The 26,856-nt window shown below is 33.7% G+C and overlaps 1 protein-coding gene across 1 annotated transcript in view; it reads right to left on the bottom strand.

Moving 5' to 3' along the window:
- The window catches only part of MDGA2 (MAM domain containing glycosylphosphatidylinositol anchor 2), an 856,127-nt gene that overhangs the window by 25,671 nt on the left and 803,600 nt on the right, over positions 1 to 26,856 (bottom strand). The window contains exons 11-14 of the mRNA XM_042989635.1: positions 23,474 to 23,651; positions 19,403 to 19,423; positions 8,596 to 8,751; positions 7,983 to 8,141 (exon numbers count right to left, since the gene is read on the bottom strand). Coding sequence (XP_042845569.1) covers positions 7,983 to 8,141; positions 8,596 to 8,751; positions 19,403 to 19,423; positions 23,474 to 23,651 — 514 coding nt within the window. The remainder of the gene's footprint in view (positions 1 to 7,982; positions 8,142 to 8,595; positions 8,752 to 19,402; positions 19,424 to 23,473; positions 23,652 to 26,856) is intronic.

The raw sequence follows: 26,856 nt of genomic DNA on the forward strand, positions 1-26,856 counted from the left end.
TTACAGAAATGGATAGACCATCTAGACACACAGTCAATAAAGAAACAAGGGCCCTGAATGATACATTGGATCAGATGGACTTGACAGATATATTTAGAACTCTGCATCCCAAAGCAACAGAATATACTTTCTTCTCGAGTGCACATGGAACATTCTCCAAGATAGATCATATACTGGGTCACAAAACAGCCCTTCATAAGTTTACAAGAATTGAAATTATACCATGCATACTTTCAGACCACAATGCTATGAAGCTTGAAATCAACCACAGGAAAAAGTCTGGAAAACCTCCAAAAGCATGGAGGTTAAAGAACACCCTACTAACGAATGAGTGGGTCAACCAGGCAATTAGAGAAGAAATTAAAAAATATATGGAAACAAACGAAAATGAAAATACAACAATCCAAACGCTTTGGGACGCAGCGAAGGCAGTCCTGAGAGGAAAATACATCGCAATCCAGGCCTATCTCAAGAAACAAGAAAAATCCCAAATACAAAATCTAACAGCACACCTAAAGGAAATAGAAGCAGAACAGCAAAGGCAGCCTAAACCCAGCAGAAGAAGAGAAATAATAAAGATCAGAGCAGAAATAAACAATATAGAATCTAAAAAAACTGTAGAGCAGATCAACGAAACCAAGAGTTGGTTTTTTGAAAAAATAAACAAAATTGACAAACCTCTAGCCAGGCTTCTCAAAAAGAAAAGGGAGATGACCCAAATAGATAAAATCATGAATGAAAATGGAATGATTACAACCAATCCCTCAGAGATACAAACAATTATCAGGGAATACTATGAAAAATTATATGCCAACAAATTGGACAACCTGGAAGAAATGGACAAATTCCTAAACACCCACACGCTTCCAAAACTCAATCAGGAGGAAATAGAAAGCTGGAACAGACCCATAACCAGCGAAGAAATTGAATCGGTTATCAAAAATCTCCCAACAAATAAGAGTCCAGGACCAGATGGCTTCCCAGGGGAGTTCTACCAGACGTTTAAAGCAGAGATAATACCTATCCTTGTCAAGCTATTCCAAGAAATAGAAAGGGAAGAAAAACTTCCAGACTCATTCTATGAAGCCAGTATTACTTTGATTCCTAAACCAGACAGAGACCCAGTAAAAAAAGAGAACTACAGGCCAATATCCTGATGAATATGGATGCAAAAATTCTCAATAAGATACTAGCAAATCGAATTCAACAGCATATAAAAAGAATTATTCACCATGATCAAGTGGGATTGATTCCTGGGATGCAGGGCTGGTTCAATATTCGCAAATCAATCAACGTGATACATCACATTAATAAAAAAAAAAAAAGAGAAGAACCATATGATCCTGTCAATCGATGCAGAAAAGGCCTTTGACAAAATCCAGCACCCTTTCTTAATAAAAACCCTCGAGAAAGTCGGGATAGAAGGAACATACTTAAACATCATAAAAGCCATTTATGAAAAGCCCACAGCTAACATCATCCTCAATGGGGAAAAACTGAGAGCTTTTTCCCTGAGATCAGGAACACGACAGGGATGCCCACTCTCACCGCTGTTGTTTAACATAGTGTTGGAAGTTCTAGCATCAGCAATCAGACAACAAAAGGAAATCAAAGGCATCCAAATTGGCAAAGATGAAGTCAAGCTTTCGCTTTTTGCAGATGACATGATATTATACATGGGAAATCCGATAGACTCCACCAAAAGTCTGCTAGAACTGATACATGAATTCAGCAAAGTTGCAGGATACAAAATCAATGTACAGAAATCAGTTGCATTCTTATACACTAACAATAAAGCAACAGAAAGACAAATAAACTGATCCCATTCACAATTGCACCAAGAAGCATAAAATACCTAGGAATAAATCTAAACAAAGATGTAAAAGATCTGTATGCTGAAAACTATAGAAAGCTTATGAAGGTAATTGAAGAAGATATAAAGAAATGGAAAGACATTCCCTGCTCATGGATTGGAAGAATAAATATTGTCAAAATGTCAATACTACCCAAAGCTATCTACACATTCAATGCAATCCCGATCAAAATTGCACCAGCATTCTTCTCAAAACTAGAACAAGCAATTCTAAAATTCATATGGAACCACAAAAGGCCCTGATAGCCAAAGTAATTTTGAAGATGAAGACCAAAGCAGGAGGCATCACAATCCCAGACTTTAGCCTCTACTACAAAGCTGTCATCATCAAGACAGCATGGTATTGGCACAAAAACAGACACATAGACCAATGGAATAGAATAGAAACCCAGAACTAGACCCACAAACGTATGGCCAACTCATCTTTGACAAAGCAGGAAAGAACATCCAATGGAAATAAGACAGTCTCTTTAACAAATGGTGCTGGGAGAACTGGACAGCAACATGCAGAAGGTTGAAACCAGACCACTTTCTCACACCATTCACAAAAAGAAACTCAAAATGGATCAAGGACCTGAATGTGAGACAGGAAGCCATCAAAACCCTAGAGGAGAAAGCAGGAAAAGACCTCTCTGACCTCAGCCATAGCAATCTCTTACTTGACACATCCCCAAAGGCAAGGGAATTAAAAGCAAAAATGAATTACTGGGACCTTATGAAGATAAAAAGCTTCTGTACAGCAAAGGAAACAACCAACAAAACTAAAAGGCAACCAACGGAATGGGAAAAGATATTTGCAAATGACATATCGGACAAAGGGCTAGTATCCAAAATCTATAAAGAGCTCATCAAACTCCACACCCGAAAAACAAATAACCCAGTGAAGAAATGGGCAGAAAACATGAATAGACACTTCTCTAAAGAAGGCATGCGGATGGCCAACAGACACATGAAAAGATGTTCAACATCGCTCCTTATTAGGGAAATACAAATCAAAACCACACTCAGATATCACCTCACACCAGTCAGAGTGGCCAAAATGGACAAATAAGGAGACTATAGATGCTGGAGAGGATGTGGAGAAATGGGAACCCTCTTGCACTGTTGGTGGGAATGCAAAGTGGTGCAGCCGCTCTGGAAAGCAGTGTGGAGGTTCCTCAGAAAATTAAAAATAGACCTACCCTATGACCCAGCAATAGCACTGCTAGGAATTTACCCAAGGGATACAGGAGTACTGATGCACAGGGGCACTTGTACCCCAATGTTTATAGCAGCACTCTCAACAATAGCCAAATTATGGAAAGAGCCTAAATGTCCATCAACTGATGAATGGATAAAGAAATTGTGGTTTATATACACAATGGAGTACTACATGGCAATGAGAAAGAATGAAATATGGCCCTTTGTAGCAACGTGGATGGAACTGGAGAGTGTGATGCTAAGTGAAATAAGCCATACAGAGAAAGACAGATACCATATGGTTTCACTCTTATGTGGATCCTGAGAAACTTAACAGAAACCCATGGGGGAGGGGAAGGAAAAAAAAAAAAAAAAGAGGTTAGAGTGGGAGAGAGCCAAAGCATAAGAGACTGTTAAAAACTGAGAACAAACTGAGGGTTGATGGGGGGTGGGAGGGAGGGGAGGGTGGGTGATGGCTATTGAGGAGGGCACCTTTTGGGATGAGCTGGGTGTTGTATGGAAACCAATTTGACAATAAATTTCATATATTGAAAAAAAAAAAAGAAGCATTGTGAGAATAGCATTACTCTATTTAAAAAAAAAAAAAAGAAAGAAAGAAAGAACAGATCCCATGACTGGACTCCTTTTCTTTGTTCCCCATTTGTTCCACAGTGAAATTAGCTTTCTAGAGCCACAACTTTATTGAACCATTCTTATCAAGCTCAATGAATGTATTCGTAAGTGCCTTTTGTATTTTTATCTTTAATTTCCTGGTATGCTTATATCTTACATTCTTCCTAGAAATAAATGAAGTACATATTTTACCTATTTTTTAATAAGCTTTTTTTCACATCAGGTGACCTCATATGAAGTTCAGTTTCAATGCAAGAATATTAGAAATTCAGATGATTAATCAAGAATCAAAATGCCTTCTTGTACCTACAGGATTGTTGAAATAATCTTATGCTATTGTCAATATCTATTGTATCAGTACTTATAAATCAACAGTTTAAGGGTGACATGTTGTAGTTTTCATTTGTTTTCTCTTCAATCAATTTTGATGAAACATTTAGCTAACAATAAATTGTTCCTGTGTGGCAAATAAATGCTAAGATGCCTCCCAATGATTTCAGCCTCCTAGCATTAACACCCTTGTGTATTCTCCCCCCCCCCCATTGAATGTGGGGTGGAAATATCAGCTCAGTTATAATAAATAGCATAAGGCAGACATTATGGAATGTCATTTCAGAGATTAGGTTATAAAAAGTCTTGGGCATGTATTTGCTCTCTGTCAGTGCTTGCTTTGGAGAAAGCCTAATGGCATGCCATGAGACAGTCCTGTAGAGATATTCCTATGACAAGGAACTTGAGAGAATTGAGAGGAATTCAACAGCCAGCAAGATATCAATGTCCTTAGTCCAATACCTATGAGGGAGTGAGGCCTGCCAAACACCAAGTGCACTAGTGGGCTTAGAAGAAGTAATATCATCGCTAAGTCAAGTATTCAAGTTAGACAGTCGTCATGCCTGATAGCTTGTCTGCAACCTTGAGAGACCTTGAACTACAGACACTCAGCTAAGCCTCACCTAAATTCCTGACCCACAGAAACTGAGAGATGAATGTTTGTGTTTCGAGCCACAAAATTTTGGGGAAACTTTTTATGTAGCATTAAATAATACAACATATTTGACTTTACATCAAAGAGGAATATCTTTTCTAAGTAATGCATAACTGATTGCCCATTTTTGTATCATTAAAAGTTACAACTCTCCTCAATGATATACTGAGCATTAGTCAAAGTTTAAACAGCAAAGATTATGTATGGTTAGTCAGGAAATAATAATCGCAATTAGGCTATTAGAAATCCACGCAAATCATTTTCGAATTTGGACTTGCAAAAAAATGAATAAAACTGAGAATGTAATTTGTAAAACCAGTGACTATAAATGCCCCCAGGTTTACAGATAAATGAGTGTCTTAGAATAATATTTACAAAGAGGGAAGGTTTCAGCTACAGGCAACCTCTCCCTAATGAGGTCACTCATCTGGTCCTGATTAGTGCACGTCTGGAATAGACATTTTTGTCTACATTTTAGTAAGCAGCATGATCGTGCCTTGCTGGGAGGGACTCTAATGACAGATCTGATACCTGCAACCTTCAACCATCTGATGAAGCAGAGAAATGGCACAGATATCAAAATGGTTAAGTGTTTGAGAACATGGAAGAAATGGAGAACTGCCTTCTTCCTGAAACAATCAGAATAAAACTGGCAGAAGTCAACTGGACATTTGTTGTCAATAAAGAATGATAAGTATAAAAATTGTGAAGTTAGAAGTATATTACAATTATCTTGAACCTCAATATAAATATGGAGAAAATTTGAGAGGGGGCCAGCCTCATAAAAACAGTACATGCACATTTCACTCATTTAAGTAATTCAAAATATTGATCTTGGAATTATTTATTTAAAAACCATTTTAAAACAAGCCTGTTCCAAGGGAAATTGGGAGAAGAGAAAGAGAGTCTAAGGAATATCTTCAAAGTGAAGAATACATCACCAACTAATGGGAAAATGAGAGTTGAGCTTATCCTACCTTTCTAATAAGATCATAATCTCATAGTAAATAAGATGGTTTAGCAATTGTATGGAGATTTATTTCCCTTCATAGGTTAGGCTGTAGTGAACCCATGACTACTGTTGTAACTTTCTAACTGCTTTTCCAAACTGTATTCTGTTTCTCCACAATTTTACCCACTCCTGTAAGATTTATTTTCCCAAATCAGAAATCTCATCATGCTTTTGTGGTCTACCCAAAATGTGTATGTCTTCTCCTAACTACTACATTAGTTAAACATTTATGACATTCCATTGAGTCTCTCCACAGAACGGCAAAGCAAGCAAATCCTGTCCAGCTTCCCAGATTGGTATCATGGTTCGTTATTTATCAGCTGTGACATTATGGCAAGTAAAGTAAAGTAAAATTCTCTGTATCAGTCTCCTTATCTATGATAGAGGATAATGATTTTAATGAGTACAAATGTTTATTATAATAATTAAAATAAATAATCCATGATGTGTTAGGAATAGTGACTGACATTAGCTATTACTTTATTATTGCTATTTGAGATTCAAAGTAACCTAAGGTTAAGAGTGTCTACCATCTGAGATTTCATATATATTATCCTATTTAGCATGAACTACAAATTTCTGAAATAGGAATTAATATTTCCATTTTACACACGAGGAGATCATGATCCAGATGTTTTAAGTGAATTCTCTGCATTCTTAAAGTAAGCTACAGCCAAGTTCCAGCCCAGATTTCTTGACTTCATCTTCTGAGGACTTTTCTTTGCACAAGTTTGGCCTTCCTGGTATATTACCTAGTGCTCCACTGTGAAAAATACTGCTTAATAGTGCTGGCAATGAGTTTACGACCCAGCATAACCAGTTCCTTGCAATTCAAACAAACTCTCTGGGACTCAGTTTTTTTCTGCTGTAAAAAATGGACAGTGATGTTATGCTCATATTTTTAAACTGATCAAGAGGATTACTTCACTTAAATAGTACAGTAACTGGCATCTATCATGTGCACGATTGTGTTAGTTTATGTAATTATATATTTATAGTTTTAGTTTTGTTCATTTACATCAAAACATTTAATGTCATCCTAGCTTTCCACATTTTATTTCCTCACTATCAGTGCCTTAATCTTCCCTGTGCTCATTTCTGTCCATTGAAAATGTAACCTTCTTTCATAGAGAGATGTTTTCCTTTGTCCCGAAGCAATGCCTTATTCTTCTGCTAGATACAGACCCACAAACCCCTTGTCCAAGCTCTGTGGTGATAGATGCTTCACCATTCAGAATTTTGTCTTATTTTAGAAAGGTGAAAGAATGCCTATCTTATGGATTACATGATAGTCTCTGGAAGAATCTGGAACAGAATCTTATAATCAAACATAGTCATATTTTTGCTGCAAATAATATAATGTTCACACTTATTTAGATAAATAAAGATTATAAACAAGCTCAGATTATTTCGGGTCATATATTCCAACACATGGAGATCAGATAGCATGTGATGCCAAATAATTAAATTAAAAAATTTTGTGATCAGTTTGATTTTAGAATTGTGCATACAGACATGTAGACCCGTATGATCTCTCCCCACCTCCTGCAGCAGTTTTGCTATGTTGTCTGTAAGGCTATGTGGTATGAGGACATTCTTAGATCCTACTAGGTATGTTAGGCATACTTTATAAACAAGAAAATATTATCCCAGTATTCCAAATGCAAAGACAGTGCTAAAGGTATTTATCTTCCAAATATGGCAATACCTCTTTTCATGGTCATTAATATACACTGGGTCATTATTTGAGCATATTTCTTTGAAAAGAAGCTACTTAAATTATACTGCTATTAATTCCACAATAAGATCGCATCAAGAATTTAACTCTGGTCTGTGTGAATTAGGATTCTAGAAGAGGTAGGTAATGCTCCAAAAGTTCAAATTTGAATCTAAAATTTGAAAATTAGGACACGATAGGGGAACATTCTTAGCCTCTTAATTTGCAATTTGAAGGTATGTAATTTAAAAGTCAGTGATAACAGGGGTGCCTGAGTGGCTCAGTCAATTAAGCGTCTGACTTTGGGTCAGGTCATGGTATCATGGTTTGTGAGTTCAAGCCCCATGTCAGGCTCTGTGTTGACAGCTCAGAGCCTGGAGCCTGCTTCGGATTCTGTGTCTCCTTCTCTCTCTGCCCCTCCCCTGCTCACATTCTGTCTCTCTCTCTCCCAAAAATAAACAGACATTTAAAAAAAAAGTCAATGATGATATTCTTTGACTAAAACTGATTTCATGCTGTGTCTTGGTAAACATTTTTTTCTTATGATTTACTTTAGAAGAAACAATAATTCTTGCCATCTCACCTATATGTTGTCCATACATGTGATAAAAGAAGCTGAAACAATATGCAGTGTTCGTGGGGCCATAAGGGTTTTTAGGAGCTATGCTGAAAACAGGGCTGAGAAGTCGGGCCTTTTCACCTTCCAGTCTGGGTCGAGATGTCTCAATGTACATATAAAAACCTTTAAAAAGACAACATAAATGTTTAGACAAATTATTATTAGGAGACATGAAATTTAATCATTAAGGAGATTTAGAGTTTTTATAAGAAGTACATTCTAGATGCACAGGAGAATTTTGATATCATTTGTGAAATCTTTATATATATAACATCAAGAATAAATGATCTACATAATGAAAGATAAAATTGCTTGAATGTACAAAAATGTTAAACAAAATAGGAATTTTAGACTTGAATTATCAAAAACATCTAATCTCTCAACTATATGTGTCTGTGAGGTCTGAGAGAAAATTAATGTCTACAAGCTTTGGAAATATCTGAATTATTGAGTCTATGCATTAAAAATTTAAGATTTTATCCCATAATCTTCAAATCTATAGCAAAGCATTCTGTGCATGTCATATTAATGGCATTTTTAGAAGTCCAAGACGGGAGTACATTTCATACCCTCATACCTTCTTTAGAGCCACTACGATCAGCATTCGGTCCTGTGTTTGGAGTGTATTTTGTATTTCTCGTTGCAGTACTTTGCTTTGTCCAGTCAAAATTATCTGTATCATCTTGGGTGAATAAACAAATGTTACCATCTTCAAATCCACAGTGAAATTCTCCTGTTAACAAATTTTAGTTAAATTAATATTAATTAAATTAATATAAACACAATATTCTTATAAAAATTTTAAAACATCATACAACAATAATAATGCAAGATTTCAATAATGGCACCAGGGCCATGATAGTGCAAAAGAGTATGACTAAACATGAAACTATTTCAATTTTAATAAAGAGAAAAATAATCTTGATGTATATAAGCCAGTAATATCTTAAACCCAAGTCATTTTCCTCTGAAATATCTAACTAACTAAAATTTAACTATGGCTGAAGACTTTTCCCAACTTTTTAAAAAATTTTTTTAATGTTTATTTATTCTTAAGAGAGAGAGAGAGTGAGAGCGCAAGAGAGGGAGGGGCAGAGAGAGGGAGACACAGAATCTGAAGCAGGCTCCAGGCCTCTGAGCTGTCAGCATTTACCCTGATGTGTGTGGGGCTCGAACCCATGAGCCACGAGATCATGACCTGAGCCAAAGTCGGACACCTAACCAACTAAGCCATCCAGGCTCTCCATGACATTTCTCAACTTTCATTTTTCAAGTATAAGAACAACACAAACAAAATTGTCAATTATAAAATTATCTTTATTAATTTACCTGACAACACTTTAAAGCTGTATACCTTGAAGTTAAAATTTTTCACACTATCTCTGGAGATGCTTTCACATATAAGCACTTGCAGAAATGGAAGTTTACTTAGGGGAAGATAATAGCAAAATATTTTAAAAAGTAGTTATCTTTTATGTTTTTTTTTAAATGTGAATTTGGCAGATGGTTGAAATTCACTAGAAATAAAAAAAAAAATGAAAAGAATTTATGAAGACTGTGGAAGGCCTGGGATTTCCTGGATGCCTGCCACATGCTAAGTTCAGACCCAACAAAAAGTTCGGAGAGAGTTTTCTTCCTATAATGAGGGTAGGCAGGAGTAACCTTTCTAGGTATCAAGGTTTTTCTTACTGAGATGTACCCTGCTTGAAATATAGGAGACAATAAAGGAGATGATAATGTCAACTAGACACAAAACTAAAATTATCTAAATAGAGAAATATTAAACATAGTTTATATATTTCATTCAAACCCATAAAACCTCTATGAAATCACAGGAATACTAACTCATGAGACTCACAGAAGCGAAAACTTTGACTAAGTTGCGATAGTAAATGATGAAGTCAAAACCCAGTTCAGATTCCCTGGAATTCATAAAGATATAAGAATCTAAAAAACAGAGATTCTTGTTTTTCCCACATCAGTGAGTTAGACTTATCCGACAGCTATCCCTGGAAGTGGAGCCCTTGAAGTTGGAATCATGCCCCTGAATTAATCTGTGTGTTTCTATACACTAACAATGAAGTATCTGAAAAAAAAAAAATACGAAGAAAACCATCCCATTTACAGTATCAAAAAGAATAGAATACTTAGGGACCAACTTAACTGAGCGAGGGATGAAAGACATATGCATTGAAAACTATAATACATTGATAAAAGAAATTAAAGAAGACAAAATAAATGGAAATATCCTGTGTTCATAGATTAGAAGATTTAATGTTAAAATATCCATATTACGAAGGTGGTCTATAGATTCAATGCAATCCTTATGAGAATACCAATGGCACTTTTTTTAATAAAGTAGAAAACAATTTTTAAAATCCATATGGAACCATGAAAGACCTTGGACTGCCCATAGAGCTGTGAGCAGGAACAGAGCTGGAGGCATCACACTGAATAATTTTAAATAATAAAATATTATATATATATATATTTTTTAAATAAAGCATACAGATATATTTTTATATATTATATACATTTCATTATTTAAAATTATTCAGTGTGATGCCTCCAAATCTTAAAAAAAAGAAAGTTATCCTGCCAGTTGCAACAATATGGATGAAACTGGAAGACATGCTATGTAAAATAAGTCAGACATAGAAAAAAAAAGACCCTACATAATATCACTTGCATGTGGAATCTAAAAAAAGTCAAAATACAGAGAAGCAGAAAGTAATAGTGGTCTTTATCAGGGGCAGGTAGGGGGAAAATGAAAAGACACTGGCTAAAGAGTACAAAGTTGCAGGCATGTAGGATGAATAACTCTAGATATGATGACTGTACAGCATGATGACTACAGATAATAATATTGTATCATATACTAGAAATGCACTAAGAGAGTAGAGGTCATTACACACACACAAATGTAACTATGTGTCAAGATGATATGTTAATTAACTTGACTGTAGTGGTCATTTTACTATGTACCGTGCACCCCTGAATAGGGACACCAATTCCTTACATAGTCGAAAATTCATATATAACTTTTGACTTCCCAGAAACTTAACTAGTTAAGTAGTTGACTGGAAGCCTTACCAATAACATAAACAGTCAATTAATACATGTTTTATATGTTATATGTTTTATGTACTGTAGCCTTCCAATAAAGTAAGTTAGAGAAAAGAAAATTAAGAAAATCTCAAGAGAAAATGCATCTACAATGTGGATTTTTAAAAAATCCATATAATAAGTGGACTTGCATAGTTTAAACCCGTGCTGTTTGAGGGTAGTATACATTTACATATATATATAAAGTATATATATATATATGTGTGTATGTATATATATATATATTATATTTTACAACTTAAATATATGCAATTTTTATTTATAAAAAATAATAAAATAAAAAAAGAGTATGGTACTGCCATAAAAACATAACAGACAAATGGGACAGAATCGAGAGCCAAGAAAGAATTCTATGTATATGCAGCCAAATTATCTTGACGAAAGAGCCAGGAACACACAACGGGGAGAGAAAAGACTTTTCAAAAAATGTTGCTGGAAAACTGGACATCCATATGCAAAAGAATGAAAGTGGGCCCTGATCTCACACAATACATAAAAATAAATTCAAAAGGGATTAAATACTTTAATGTAAGACCTAATATTGTTAAACTCCTAGAAGAAAACATAGGGAAAAACTTTCATGACATTAGTCTTGGTAATGATATTTTGGATATGACAGCAAAAAACACAAGCTACAAAAGCAAAAATAAGCAAATAGAAATACATCAAACTAGAAAGCTTCTGCACAGCAAAAGAAACAACAGAGTGAAAAAGGCCACCTTTTTATATAAGGAAATCTTAGAACTCAATAGCAAAAAAAAAAAACCTGATTAAAAAATAAGGAAAAAACTTGGATAAACATTGCTCCCAAAAGATATATAGATGGGGCCAATAAGTACACAAGGAGCTCAACATTACTAATTATCAAGAAAATGCAAATCAAAATCCCAGTGAGGTATCACTTCACACCTGTTAGGATGGCAATTAAAAAAATAACAAGCATTGCCAAGCATGTGGAAAAATTGGAACCCTTGTACACTGTTATGGGAATGTAAAATGGTACAGGCAGTAAGGAAAACAGTAAGGAGTTTCCTCAAAAATTAAAAATGAAAGTACCATATAATTCAGCAATCTTATTTCTGGGTCTCTATCAAAAAAATTGCAACCATTTTTTTTTAATGTTTATTTTTGAGAGAGACAGAGTGAAAGCAGGAGGAGGGGCAGAGAGAGACATAATCCAAAGCAGACTCCAGGCTCAGTTGGCAGCAAAGAACCTGACATGGGGCTCGAGCTCACAAATGTGAGATCATGACCTGAGTGAAAGATGGATGCTTAATCAACTGAGCTACCCAGATTCCCCCAAAACTGCAACCATTATCTCAAGGAGAGAATTGTACTCCCATGTCCATTACAGCACATTTCACAATAGCCAAAATATAGAAGTAACCTAAGTGCCCATCAATAGATAAATGGGTAAAGGAGATGTGGTATATATGTACGATGGAATATTATTCAGCCTTAAAGAAGAAAAACTTCCCATATGTGACAACTCTAATGAACCTGGAGGACATTATACTAAGTGAATTAAGCAAATCCTAGAAGAACAAATACTGCATGATTACACTTATGAGGAATCTAAAAGATCCAAATGCATAGAAGCAGAGAGTAGAATGGTGGTTTTCAGGGGCTGGAGGAAGATGAAATTGGGGAGATAGTGGTCAAAAGATATAAATTTTCAGTTTTGCAAGATGAGTCAGTTCTAGAGATCTGCTGTACAACATTATGCCTGTATATAACAATATTATATTGTATATTCAAACATTATTAGGAAGGTGGATCTCAGGTTAAGTGTTCTAATCACAATTTAAAAAAGAAAGAGAAAAGCAAAGACAGAAGGGAGGGAGGAAGGCTGGAAACCGGTAGGTAGGTAGGTAGGTAGGTAGGTAGAAGGAAGGAAGGAAGGGAGGGAGGGAGGGAGGGAGGGAGGGAGGAAGGAAGGAAGGAAGGAAGGAAGGAAGGAAGGAAGGAAGGAGAAGTAGAAAGAAAACCATTGGCATACACATTTAAAAAGTAAACAGAAACTCTCCCTTTGAATTTAAGGAATAAGTTTTTGTTTTATTTTGTTTTTGTTTTCAGATTCAAGACTTGCTGTACTTCTTTGTGTTTATTTATATTCCATATTATGAATAGGAATATTGATAGGGAGCATAAGCATTTAGTGAATTCTAAATCAGTACATTTCTGGATAAACAATATCCCATATAAAATATTTTCTAGCACGTCTTTACACCATGGATCTTGTACTAAAGAAGACAGGACTGCCTGAGTCTAACAATTGAGATCTAATGTTGGTGACAGCAGGGGTAGCTATATGCGTGGATTCGTTTCTTTAAATGTTTTTTAGGCACGACAGGGGATTCCTTTAGCTACTATTCTGGAGTTGTAATAAAGCAATCCCTGATTTTAAATGTTTTCAGTTGTTTAACTACATATTGTATACATACAAAGAAAATGTCCAAAAACAAAAGTAAAACTTCAGGATTTGTTTATAAATTTGGTGCCAAATCTTTTTATGTTATTTAAAATTATATATAATGAATTTTTATAAGGACATTAAAAACATATCTTTTGTGTAATTTAGCCTTGTTTCAAAAAAAAAAAAAGAAAACTTGCCTACAAAAACAAAAGTTTTTAAAACCTGAAAATTTAAGTCTCTCATAGGAAAATTAAGCAAAAATACAGCTTATAAGAACCTAAAACATGTCTATAATTTTAGATACACCTAAAAGGCTTATTTTATAGATATCACAAGTTGTTCACAGTACGATTTAAGACTACAATAATTCATATTGGACAAAGATACACAAGTAATCTTAATAGTTCTTCATTACTTCTGTAGACATACATCTACAGTGAAGAAACCTATTACTGGAGAGATTTTATAAAAAAATAGAAAAAGTGGAAAAAAGACACCATTTTGGACTATAATAATCCTATGATTATCCTGTCATTATATGTTAAGTAATTATGTAAAAAGCTATTCATTAAAAAGTTTATTGGAATAAGGAATATCTTGATAGATAATGAAAAAGTCTCAGTCTGTAAAAATTTATCAAAAGTCAGTATTATATTAAATATTAAAAGATATCATAAAATAAGAAAGTAATATGGGGTGCCTGGGTGGCTCTGTCAAGTCGGGTGTCCGACGTTGGCTTGGGTCATGATCTCATGGTTCATGGGTTCGAGCCCCGCGTTGGGCTCTGTGCTGACAGTTCAGAGCCTGAAGTCTGCTTTGTGGATTCTGTCTCCCTCTCTCTCTGCCCCTGCACAGCTCATACTCTCTCTCTCTCAAAAATAAATAAAAGATTTAAAAAAAACCTTTAAAAAATTAAGAAAGTAATACAGACCTAAAAACTGATCTAATCTTGAAAGTTTCACGAGATTTCTAACTACAACATAATTTTGGTGGTTTCAGGGGCTCCATAGAAATAAATTAATATATTTGAGATATTCTACATTACAAGGTTTCCAAAATTGTGCTTTACTTTTCAAATTCTTCTCAACATGATAAAGACAGATTAAAACTTGGGGATAAGCACCCTGATGCCCTGTAGTCCTCTAGCCCAATGACCCTCTTGCACCCACCCCAACCATTTCTTTATTTTTAACTTTATTTTTTTTAGCTTTACTGAAATATAATTGACAAAAAATATTATATACATTTAAGATATACAATGTGATATTTTGATATACATTCTGAAATGATCACCACAGTGAAACATATTAATATATCCATCACTTCACGTATCACAAGTTACCATTGTTTTTCTTCCTTTCTTTTGGAGTTGAGAATGCTTAAGATCTACTCTCTTAGCAGATTTCAAGGATATAATACAGTATTGCTAAGCATAGTCACCATGCTGTACATTAGATCTCCAGAACTCACTCATCTAACATAAGTGAAAGATTATATACCCTTTGACCAACATCTCCCCATTTCCCCTTCCCTTTTGCTCCTGGCAGCCACCATTCTACACTCCGCTTCTGCGTTTAACTATTTTAGATTCCATGTAAATGATATTATGCAGCATTTGTCCTTCTGTGTCTGGCTTATTTTATTTAGCATAATAAAATGAATTCATTGGTGTTGTCTCAAGTGGCAGAATAACATTCTTTTTAAAAGCTGTTTAATATTCTCCATTTTCTTTATCCATTAATCCATTGATAGACACTTAGATCATTTCCATTTTGTGGTTATTGTGAATAATGCTACCATGAACTTTGCATTGCAGATATTTCATCAAGACAGACATTTTATTTCCTTTGGATATTTACCTAGAAGTGAGATTGCTGGATCATTTGGTAATTCTATCTTTAATTTTTGGGGAACCTCTATACTGTTTTCTTTAAAAAAAAATTTAATGTTTATTTTTGAGACAGAGAGACAGAGAGACAGGGAGAGGGAGAGAATGAGAGGGGGAGGGGGAGAGAGAGAAAAGACAGAATCTGAAGTAGGCTCCAGGCTCTGAGTTGTCACCACAGAGCTGGATGCAGGGCTCAAACTCAAGAACTGCATATCATGACCTGAGCCGAAGTCAGACACTTAACTGACTGAGCCATCCAGGAGGCCCTACACTGTTTTCTATAAAGGCTGTAGCAATTTACACACCCACCAACAATGTAAATGGTTAAAGAAACTGTCCCTTCCCTATTGTATGTTCTTGGTACTCTTGTCAAAAATAAGTTGACTGGAAATTCACACATTTATTTGTGAGTTCTCTACTTTGTTCTATAGGTCTAAATGACAGTTTTTATGCCAGTACCATTCTCCTTTGATTACTGTAGCTTTGTGATGTATTTTAAAATGAGGAAGTACAATGCGTTCAGCTTTATTTTTCTTGCTCAACATTACATTAGCTATTTGGGATCTTTAATGGTTCTGGATGCATTTTAAGATTGTTTTTTGTATTTATGTAAAGAATGTCATTGACATTTTGGTAGGGATTTCACTAAATCTGTAGATTGTTTGGGAAAATATGGATATTTTAACAATATTCTTCTAATCCATGAACGTGGGATGTCTTTCCATTTACCTGTCTTCTCTAATTTCCTTCAACAATGTGTTATAATTTTTAATGTAGAAGTCTTTTACTTTTTTGGTTAAGTTTATTTCTAAATTATTTTTATTTCTAAATATTTTATTCTTTTGTTTTTGAGTGGGATTGTTTTCTTAATTTCATCTTCAGAAAGTTCATTGTGAATATAGAGATGTCACAGGTTTTTGTATGCTGATTTTATATCACATCACTTTACTTAATTTGTCCATTAGTTCTAACTTGGGATTGATATTTTAGAGTGGGATATTACAATAAATTTTCTTTTTAGTTTTAAGCTGTTTTCTTGAGGTAGTGAATTTTCATGGATATGCATTCTTTGTATTATAATGCATATTTATGGTTATATGAATTTCATATATATACACATACCGTCTTATACTTATAATCTCTAACATAAAGCAAATGAAATCCAAAAACAAACTTTCTGAAATCCAAAAACAAAGTTCTGAATTTTAACAATTTGCTTTTCAAAAAATTTAAAACCTCTTTACAGTGGGAAATTTCAACTCCATTGGTGAGGTACTTGTGAGATCTCAGAATTCATTTCAATTGAAATTCAACTTTTTCCTGTTTTCTTTTCAATTAACACAGTCCAATCATGGACTAAACTTCAGGTTTGGTCCAAGGGTGCCCTTCCTGAGGAACAAGACATGTATGAGAAGGGCAACTGAGCACTGCTGCTGCTCTACCAGAGGACTGCAGTTCTCTGACAACTAATCATCCTTCCTTTCAGTTCAAAAGACTAACCAAAAGAGTTTTTAAAAGACACTATAAATAGAAGGCCTTTCTCTTTTAAATTTAAAAAGTCAGTTTTTTTTAGTCTAATGAAGAATCCTACTATGATAAAATTCATGGACTTACTCTATATAGATATTTTGGAAGTAGATACCTAGGATAAATAGATTCACCTGAAGACTATATAAGTTGTTATATGCAAAAGAGCATTTAAGGTTAGTTTGATTTGTTGTCAATATAGGTCTCATATTGTATGTATTTTTATGTCAAAAACATAAAAATAATTACCCTTCTTAAAAAAATACCCTTATAAATTATGGAAATCATCGTATGATGTTTACTAAAAAGTCTTTGTTCTAAACAATTCTTTTACCGTATCGAAACTTGGTAAAATTTTTAAAAAGTACAGTAGTTGGGACGCCTGGGTGGCTCAGTCGGTTAGGCATCCGACTTCGGCTCAGGTCATGATCTGGTGGTCTGTGAGTTCTAGCCCCGCATCCAGCTCTGTGCTGACAGCTCAGAGCCTGGAGCCTGTTTCAGATTCTGTGTCTCCCTCTCTCTCTGACCCTCCCTCGTCATGCTCTGTCTCTGTCTCAAAGATAAATAAATGTTAAAAATTAAAAAAAAAAGTACAGTCAGTGGAAATCTTTGGCATAGAGAGTTATACTGGAAATTATTTTAAAAATAGAAAATCCAACTCATTGTTTGACTATAAAAAAAATGCTTATGAGGAAGAAATTGGTAACTATCACCTAAAGGATACAAGCTTTTAAAAGAAACACTCAAATTCGAATTAATATTGTTCATCTTCAGGGCACATTTCTGGCTTCTGTAATGTTTGAACATCATACTCCAGACACACTGAGCTTTGCTCAGTAATTATCTGAACATGACCTTCGTTCTGATGACAGGCTTGCCTTTCCTCACCTTCTTCACCAAAGGGACCTTTACTCAATGTTCAGGACCCAATTAAAATAGCATCATGTCTTCTGTAAAACTTCACTTGCCAAAAAATTAATGGTACTTATTACATTGTATGGAAGTAACCCGTTAGCAAACAAAGCTCTACTGTTTATTTATGTATGCATTTTTTCCAGTAAATTGAAGCTTCTCACAAATATTTCCTGAACTGAAATATTTGTCGATTTTTCCTGTATCTAATCTTCCCATGACAACTCTTTTTAAACACTTCTACTGCAATTATAGTCAGAGAATTTACCTTCAAAAGAATTATAATCAATATAGTAATTAAATAGCAATAGTACCCTGGGTGGAAGCCAGGGAGAACCTGATTTATGCAATTAATTCATCTTGAAACTGTCGTGTTGTTCTTTTTACAAATGATCATTGAACACCTGCTAAATATAAGATGCTGTGATAGACAAAAAGATAGTGAGATAATAGCGAGAAATTAGAAACATATTTAGCTCTTAATCTACTGGGGAATATGACAAAATAAAAAATAGCTGACCACATAGATGAAGATAAATTGTTACAGAAAATCAAATGGAGAGAATACTGAGTGCAGAAAGAAGCATTTGTGCTAAACCTTATAAGTGAACCTCAAAGACTTGAGGATATCCACATTAAAGGGTCATTGGTGAGAACAAAATGAAGTGTGCATGAAAGAAATATGAAAATAGTAAAGACCCATAAATGTATTCAGTGTTATGATTTGGATATGTGGAAATGGAGTAAAAGAGGATCTTTAGTAGAAAATAAGGTAGAAGCATGTTGTGTAGTATGGTATTGGTGATATAATCCTTGAAAGGCCATGGTAGAAAAGGAAACATAGTAAGATGAGAAAAAAGACCTGCACATTTTCTTCAGTAAGTATAGGTAATGGAGAATATTGGATGGATGGGAGTAAGAATGTAAAGTGACTCTCCATTCTTTTATTAGCCAAGAACAATATATTCCTAGGCACAAAATAAAAAAACACAAGTCAATCTTTAATGTGAAATATTATCAACAGGATGGTGAAGAGACTATCTTCTTCATTAAAAATGAGGATAAAGATTAGTGATCCAAGAAAAATATTGATTCAACTATTTGAATACCAACTTTCTAAGTAACTATAACCTTTTACAACTGGAATGTAGAAATTTAAAAAGAAAATTAAAGAAACAAATAATAGCAATATAAATGATATGCACTGCTACAAAAGATAAAAAAAAATCCCCCAGTTAAACATATAACAAATGTTAAGTTGTTGGAAATGGCTCCCTATTTAGGAAAAATTATGAAAATCAATAACCAATGTTAAATAATTTGTCTTTATACCCATGTCCATAAAAATTTAAAATTTACAATTCACATTTAATGCCAGTTTTATTGTTTCTAAGCCATTCCATTTTAAACAAAATATGAACAGTTGCTAAATAATCCTTGTATGCCTATGAATTTTTTTATTTTTCTTAACTGTGAAATGCTGTACAATTATTAAAGTAAAAAAAATATACTTACTCAAATGAGGATTAACAGGAGCTACAAGAAAAGCAAAAAACTAATGTTAGCATGGCTTGAATGTCTTTTATAAATAAAGGTCTAATCAGTGTCTCATAGTTCCTTATCAAAACTTAATGATCTCCCCCACTGTGACCATGGAGAATTGTGTCTGCAATCCATTTTGTTCTAGAGGATTGAATAGAATCTACTTTGGAGCTCAGCAATAACAGTCTCAAAGTACCCAAAAGATCAATGCTAAATAGCATGTGGGATTTGTTCATTTTTCCAAGGAATGGAGTTGCTGATCTTTTATATCTTAACCAGTGCAAAAATCCCCAGAAATCAAAACTCAGGCTGACAGTAGGCCAACCTATAATCTAGATGGTTTAACAATGAAAGCAATTATCCAACAAAGATTACATTTTAGGGTTTTTTTTTTTTTTTTTTTTTTTTTTTTTGCAGTTATCTACTTCTGGTGAAAATAACATGGTATATATGAAAATAAGACATTCCTTATATCATGTTATTACACACCCTAAAACAAACTGCTGTACCAGTGCTGTTTTGTCTAATCACACACACACACACACACACACACATGGTTTTCAAATAAAAACCAATACATTTGCATTTTTGTGCACCAGAAGACCTATTTATTTCAAAAAACTAATTGTGCTTACCATAGAAGTGACAACTGATGTCTACCTGAAGAGGAATGAGTACTTTACATTTTACTGAAACAACAAAAATATATCTAATCCAACAGTTAAAATGTTATCTGTGTAAAATCATTAGTCATTTATCACTTTGAGAGCAAATTTCATTCTGGATAAAGTAAAGCATTACCGTAGTCTACCAGGATTACAAGAGGGAGTTACTCTAACTTGCGAAATTTGTCTGTTGTTAATTCCTAGTGTTTGCCATTAACCACTTTTGTTAAACTTGGACATTACAGGTAAAGTATGATAGTGAAAAAGGCACACACATACACAAAGTGAGCTCATGATAATTGTTACATGAGTACACTGACATCAGTTTTAACAAAGTGAGTTAGTTTCTCAAGTATTTTTACTATTCCTTGCAGAAGACAGATTATTTCTATTAACTTTATTTTTCTCATTGTTTTGCCCATTGCAAATATGAAATACACAATATAGAGAAGGGACTATATATCTACTAGTTCCACTGAAGTGAAGAAAAATAATTCTTTTTCTTGCAAGATATCAATATATTATCTTCCAAAAATTAATTAGTAAAAAATTAAAATTATTTCATAATTAATAATATAAAAGTTTAATTTGTCTATGTATTATCTCACAAAGAAGTAAATATCTTTGAATTATAATTTCGTTCTAAAAACTATGTCACATCTACAGTTAACCTATGAACAGACTGAGTTTTAATTGAGTCTTCTGCTACAATATTATTAGTCACCAAATTTACTGTAAGTAGCAGATTTAACCTTGTGAAAATTTGCCATTCTCAATTCTAAATATTGCAGTCAGTCCATTTTGCTTCTCTTTTCAATTGTACTTTCATGTGTGATTTTTTATAAATGTCTAGATACCATTTAAGTAAACTTTACCCAAATCTATATTATATAAAATAAATTTTAATTAAAATGTTTAAGATTTTAATAAGTATGCCTAAGAATGTAAAAATAATTAAAGTTGAAACTACAATAATATCTATTCTCCAGATTTATTTTCCATTTTAGTCTGTTGCCTTAGAGTTTTCAATAAAACTACTGAGATTTTAAAGATGTTTTTTCTCTATATCGCTTTAAGGAAAGTCATATAATTTCTAAATATAGCAAAGCAACATGGATCCTCTGTCATGAAAGGGTGAACTAACCCCAGTTCTATTCAGAATTTGTCATTTCATAGTTGTTTAACTCTGTGGTTGTTTAACTCTGTTTAACTGAAACTTTCTGGGTCCTAATATCTTCATTTTTTACATGAATGGATATTAATGCATTGTTTCTAATGACCATATTAAGTAGTCTATAGTTTTATAACTTAGGGACAGGGAACATAAAATTAGTAAAAAGGAGATAATAATTCATAATTTATAAGACATATAAAATTAAAATTTTAGAAAAAATATATTGAGATGCTATCTAATTGTGTGTCCAATGGGATCATGGAGGTTATTACAGAATAACAATTGTTATAGCCACTAAAATTTATTTATTTTTAATTTATTTGAGAGAGAGTGAGAGAGGGAGGATGCATGAATGGGAGAGGGGCAGAGAGAGAGAGAGAGAGAGAGAGAGAGAGAATTCCAATCAGGCTCTGTGCTGACAGCGAACCTGACGCGGGGCTGCATCTCACGAACTGCGACACCATGATATTATTATTATTATTATTATTATTATTATCCTGTTAATATTCTATTTTATATTGTATATCTTTTTCAGTGAAAACTGAATATATCTAATTGATGAAAAAAGAGTGAAGAAAAGTGATTTCATGTGAAAAGCAATTCTAGTGAGTTTTTTTTTTAAGTTAATTTCTTTTGAGAGAAAGAGAGAGACAGTGAGAGAGTGTTCACACATGTGCAAGCAGTGGAGGGGCCAACAGAGAGGGAGAGATAGAATCCCAAGCAGGCTCCATGCTGTCAGCACAGAGCCCCCAACACAGTGCTGGATCTCACGAACCAGGAGACCATCACCTGAGCTGAAATCAAGAATTGGATGCTTAACTGACTGAGCCACCCAGGTGCCCCAAATCCAATGAGTTTTTTTTAATAATTTCACTGTATTTTTTACTTTTGATAGTATTCACTGTTTCCCTCTTAAGTAGGAAAAAATCTGCCTAATGCTAAACTGAATGGAGAACTTCAACCACAAAAAACTACATTCTATTAGTTTTTAATTCAAGCCCTGGTAATCAATGATAAAAAGAATAATATTTCACTAAGGTAATAAAGTAAATATGAAATATGAATCATTCAACACTGAAAAACATTGACAGTTCTAGAGGTAGCCACTGAACATTATAAATTTCAACTGAAAAATTCACATAAACTTCAGTCAATAAAATATTAATCTGTTTCACCAACATACACACAAAAACACTCACATACATTTAGCTATTTTTAACATTAGCAATCTAAAAGAAAAAAATGACCAAAAAAATAACCTAGGATGTACTTCAACAGATGAATGGATCAACAGACTGCAATATGGCTGTACAATGGGATATTAAGCAATAAAAAGAAATGCACCATCAAGCCTCAGACGTGGAAAAACCTTAAAGGCATATTGCTAAATGAAATAAGTTAGCTTGAAAAAGCTATATGCTGCATTATTCCAACTATGCAACATTCTAGAAAAAGCAAAACTATGGACAATAAAAAGATCACTGGTTGTCAGGATTGGAGGGCGTGGGTGGGGATGGATAAACAAGAGGAGCACAGGGGACCCACAGAGCAGTGAACCTCTTCTGTATCATACTGTGATGATGAATAAATAATATTATCTACTTATCACAATTAATGTAATTGTCCAACACAAATAATTTTAAACCCTAATGCAAACTATTTGTCACTTTAACAATACATCTATATTCTTTAATCAATTGTACAAAGTGTACCATGCTAAAGAAAGATGTTAATAATAGGGGAAACTGTGTTGGGGGAAAAGGACATACATGGAAGCTCTCTATACTTCCTGTTCAATTGTTTGTGAATCTAGAAATTCTCTAAAAAATCAAGTCCATCAATTAAAAACCAAGCATTGATAATACTTGCTAATTTCTTAATGACAAATTTTAGAGCCATTAAGAATTTGAAAAAAATATGCAAAATTATTGCATCATAACTTATGGGATAGAAAATAAAAGGACACTGTTGGCTTTATCACAGAGATTCAATGTTAACTAAAATATTATTCAACATCTCTACATTTAAAACAAATATTACAATACATGATGATTTAGTTTTCTGTTTTCTCTTCTTGTCACTTGGCTGATGACCCAGAAGGTCAATATGCTAAATTTTAGTTTATGTCCAAATTTAGTAGATAGTTGCATTGTACATATTCCAGACACTTTAATATGCAAAAAATACTTATAAAGTACTACTTACCGCTGTATTTGATGACACGGATTGTTGAATCTCCTTCACCAAATTTGGTGAGAGGAGTTAGTCGGACTTCATAAGCCTCTGGTTTAATTAGCTCAGTCAAGTTATATGTAATTAGTTCTCCCTTTTGAATATTTCCATTTATTTTAATCTCCTGTTCCCACCAACGCTGCTGTCCAGCCTGAAATCAAAGGAATTAGGTAATAATGTTCCCAATATGTTCTTCAGAGATATTTACTATGTTCAAGAAAGCTTTCTAAAATTTTACTAAATAAAAAAGTGTATTATATTGTACCTTTATATTTACATTATATTGTACATTATATTATATTCAAGTTTCTAGAATAAGCAACAAATTTGGTAGATATTTCCACACAGATGTTTGCAGATAATTACCAAATTATCACAGAATACTTTGGCTGATTAAACAGATTTAATATGCCATCTTATTAAGAGTCAGAAGATAAAACAATAGTGTCTATTGCTGTCTCAATCTGAAGCTTAGAGAGATACAAGTTTAACTACTTTTTTTTCTTTATTAAAGTTTTTAAATTCCAGTTAGTTAACATACAGTGTAATATTAGTTTCAGGTGTACAATATAGTGATTCAACTCTTCCATACATCACCCAGTGCTCATCACATGTGCCCTCCTTAACCCCCAGCACCCATTTCACCCTTCCCCCCACCCACCTCCCCCATGGTAACCATCAGTTTCTTCTCTATAGTTAAGAGTCTGTTTCATGGTTTGCCTCTCTTTTTTCCCTTTTGCTTGTTTGTTTTGACTCTTAAATTCTACATATGAGTGAAATCATACGGTATTTGTCTTTCTCTGACTGACTCATTTCACTTAGCATAATATTCTCTAGCTCCATGTATGTCACTGCAAATGGCAAGATTTCATTCTTTTTATGGCTGAGTAATATCTCATTGAGTATATACACCAAATCTTCCTAATATCAACTGATCTTCTTTGACAAACAAGCAAAGACAATACATGTGGAGCAAAAACAACCTTTTCAGCAAACGGCGATGTAATGTTGGGCATCCATATGCAAAATACTAAATCTAAATACCAACTTTATACTTTTCATGATATTTAACTAAAAATGTATCACATACATGTAAAACATAAAACTACAAAGCTACTAGAAGGTAAAATAGGAGAAAATCTAAATGACCATGGGTTTGGCAACAACTTTTTAGATATAATACCAAAAGTACAATCTAGGAAAGAAATAACTGATAAGCTGGACTTCTTTGAATTAGAAATTTCTACCCTACAAAAGATATTACCAAGACTATTGAAAGACAAGAAAAGACTAGGAGAATATATTTGCAAAAGGCACATCCAAAATATATAAAGATCTCTCAAAATTCAACAATAAGAAAACAAATAACCCAATTAAAAAATGGTCCATGGATCTTAACAGAAAAGATGTTCCACACTGTATGTTATCATAGAAATGCAAACCAAAACAATGAGATGCCTCTGCAAACCTATCAAAAGAGTCAAATTCCAGAACACTGACAACAGCAAATATTGGTGAGGCTGTGGATCAAAAGTAACTCTTATTCATTGCTGGTGGGAATGCAAAATGATATAACCAATTTGGAGGATAGTTTTGGTTTGTCTGTCTGTTTGTTTGTTTGTTTTATTTACAAAACTAAACATACCCTTACCATATAATCAAGCAATTATGCCCCTTGGTATTTACTCAAAGGGGTTGAAAATATGTCTGCACAAAACTCTTTCCATGGATGTCTATAGCAGTTTTATTCACAATGGGCAAAACTTGGAAGATACCAAGATGTCCTTTAGTAGATGAAAGGACAAATACACTGTGCTACAACCAGACAATGGATATTACCAGTGCCAAAAAGAAATGAGCAATTAAGACATGAAAATACATAGAGGAAACTTAAATGCATACACTAAATGGAAGAAACCAATCTGAAAAGGCTACATACTGAGTGATTCCAACTGTATGACACTCTGGAAAAGGTAAAATTATGGAGACAGTAAAAAGATCAGTGGTTACCAGGAGTTCAGGGAAGGAAGAGATACATAAGCTGAGCACAGAGAATTTGTGGAGGGGGGGGCGGGCAGTGAAACTACTCTGCTTGATGATATAATGGTGGATACATGTAATTATAAACCCACAAAATGTGAACCCCAATGTAAATTATGGACTTTGGCTGATAACAGTGGATCCGTATAAGTTAACCAATTGTAACAAATGTACTACTCTGTTGCGGGATGTTGTTACTGGTGGAGGCTATGCCTGTCCTGGGGCAGGGGGTATATGGAGGAGAATCATTGAATCTTCTGCTCAGTATTACAATGAACTCAAAACTACTCTAAAGGAATAAAGTCTTTAAAAAAAATCTGTTGTGTCACTTCATAATTTTTTCTTTGCATACATTTTCAGTTTTTTAAATTCATATAAGTAGCGTAAATATAGTTACCTTATAAACATGTACCTGATATTTTTACATCTGAAGTCTATAGTATCCTTGTTCTTGGCACTTTTCTCTTTGTATTATCTTGCTTATTTTTAACTGTATGTTGACCATGTGACTAAAAACATTATTTATGGGGGTTCTTTGCAGTCTAAAATACAGATATATTCCTTTAGGGATATGCCTTTGTTTCTGACACAATCCTACGCACATCAACAGTATGGTTCACTTTTATTTTCACAGATTAAAGTGGAGGTGATCCCTTGCTTTGGGAAGACCTTGTGTTTTGAATCCTGCCTGCTTCACCATGCCAAATTATAAGACTCAAAGTTCAAGTTTATCTGGCTTGGTGAGCAGCTGAAGGCAAAAGCATTTGAGTGGGACATACCAATTAAAATACTTTGATTTTCCATTTTCCCTTACATTTGTATCTAGTAATATATATACATACATATACATATATAATTAAATGTACATATAGATATTTTGCATATATTTATATATTTGTTTGTTTTCTGAGTGTGGGTTAGTTTTAATTATATAGTCTAATCTGCTATGTTTCTGGAAATGTAAATCTCAAATATGCCATTATAGCAGGATAGAAAAGTGACAAATAAAATTATGGAATAAAACAGAAAGCTTTTATATATATACTTGTGGGGATTTTCACATAGAAGACAGAAAAAGATGTATCATCAAATTGGTATGTATATGGAAAAAACATGAATTTGATGTCTACCTCACATCTTATATAGAAACAGTCTCTGGAAGTCAAATAAGACTTAAATTTAAAAGGCAAAAGTTTAACCATTTAGAAAAAAAAATACAGAAGAATGTCATTATGACTTCAAGTAAGACATTTCTTTCTGAAACAGAATAGAAAAGCACAATTAGTAAAGGAAAATACTGATAAATTAGGCAAACT

The sequence above is a fragment of the Panthera tigris genome, chromosome B3 (assembly GCF_018350195.1).
Source record: "Panthera tigris isolate Pti1 chromosome B3, P.tigris_Pti1_mat1.1, whole genome shotgun sequence".
In the NCBI taxonomy this organism is placed as follows: Eukaryota; Metazoa; Chordata; class Mammalia; order Carnivora; family Felidae; genus Panthera; species Panthera tigris.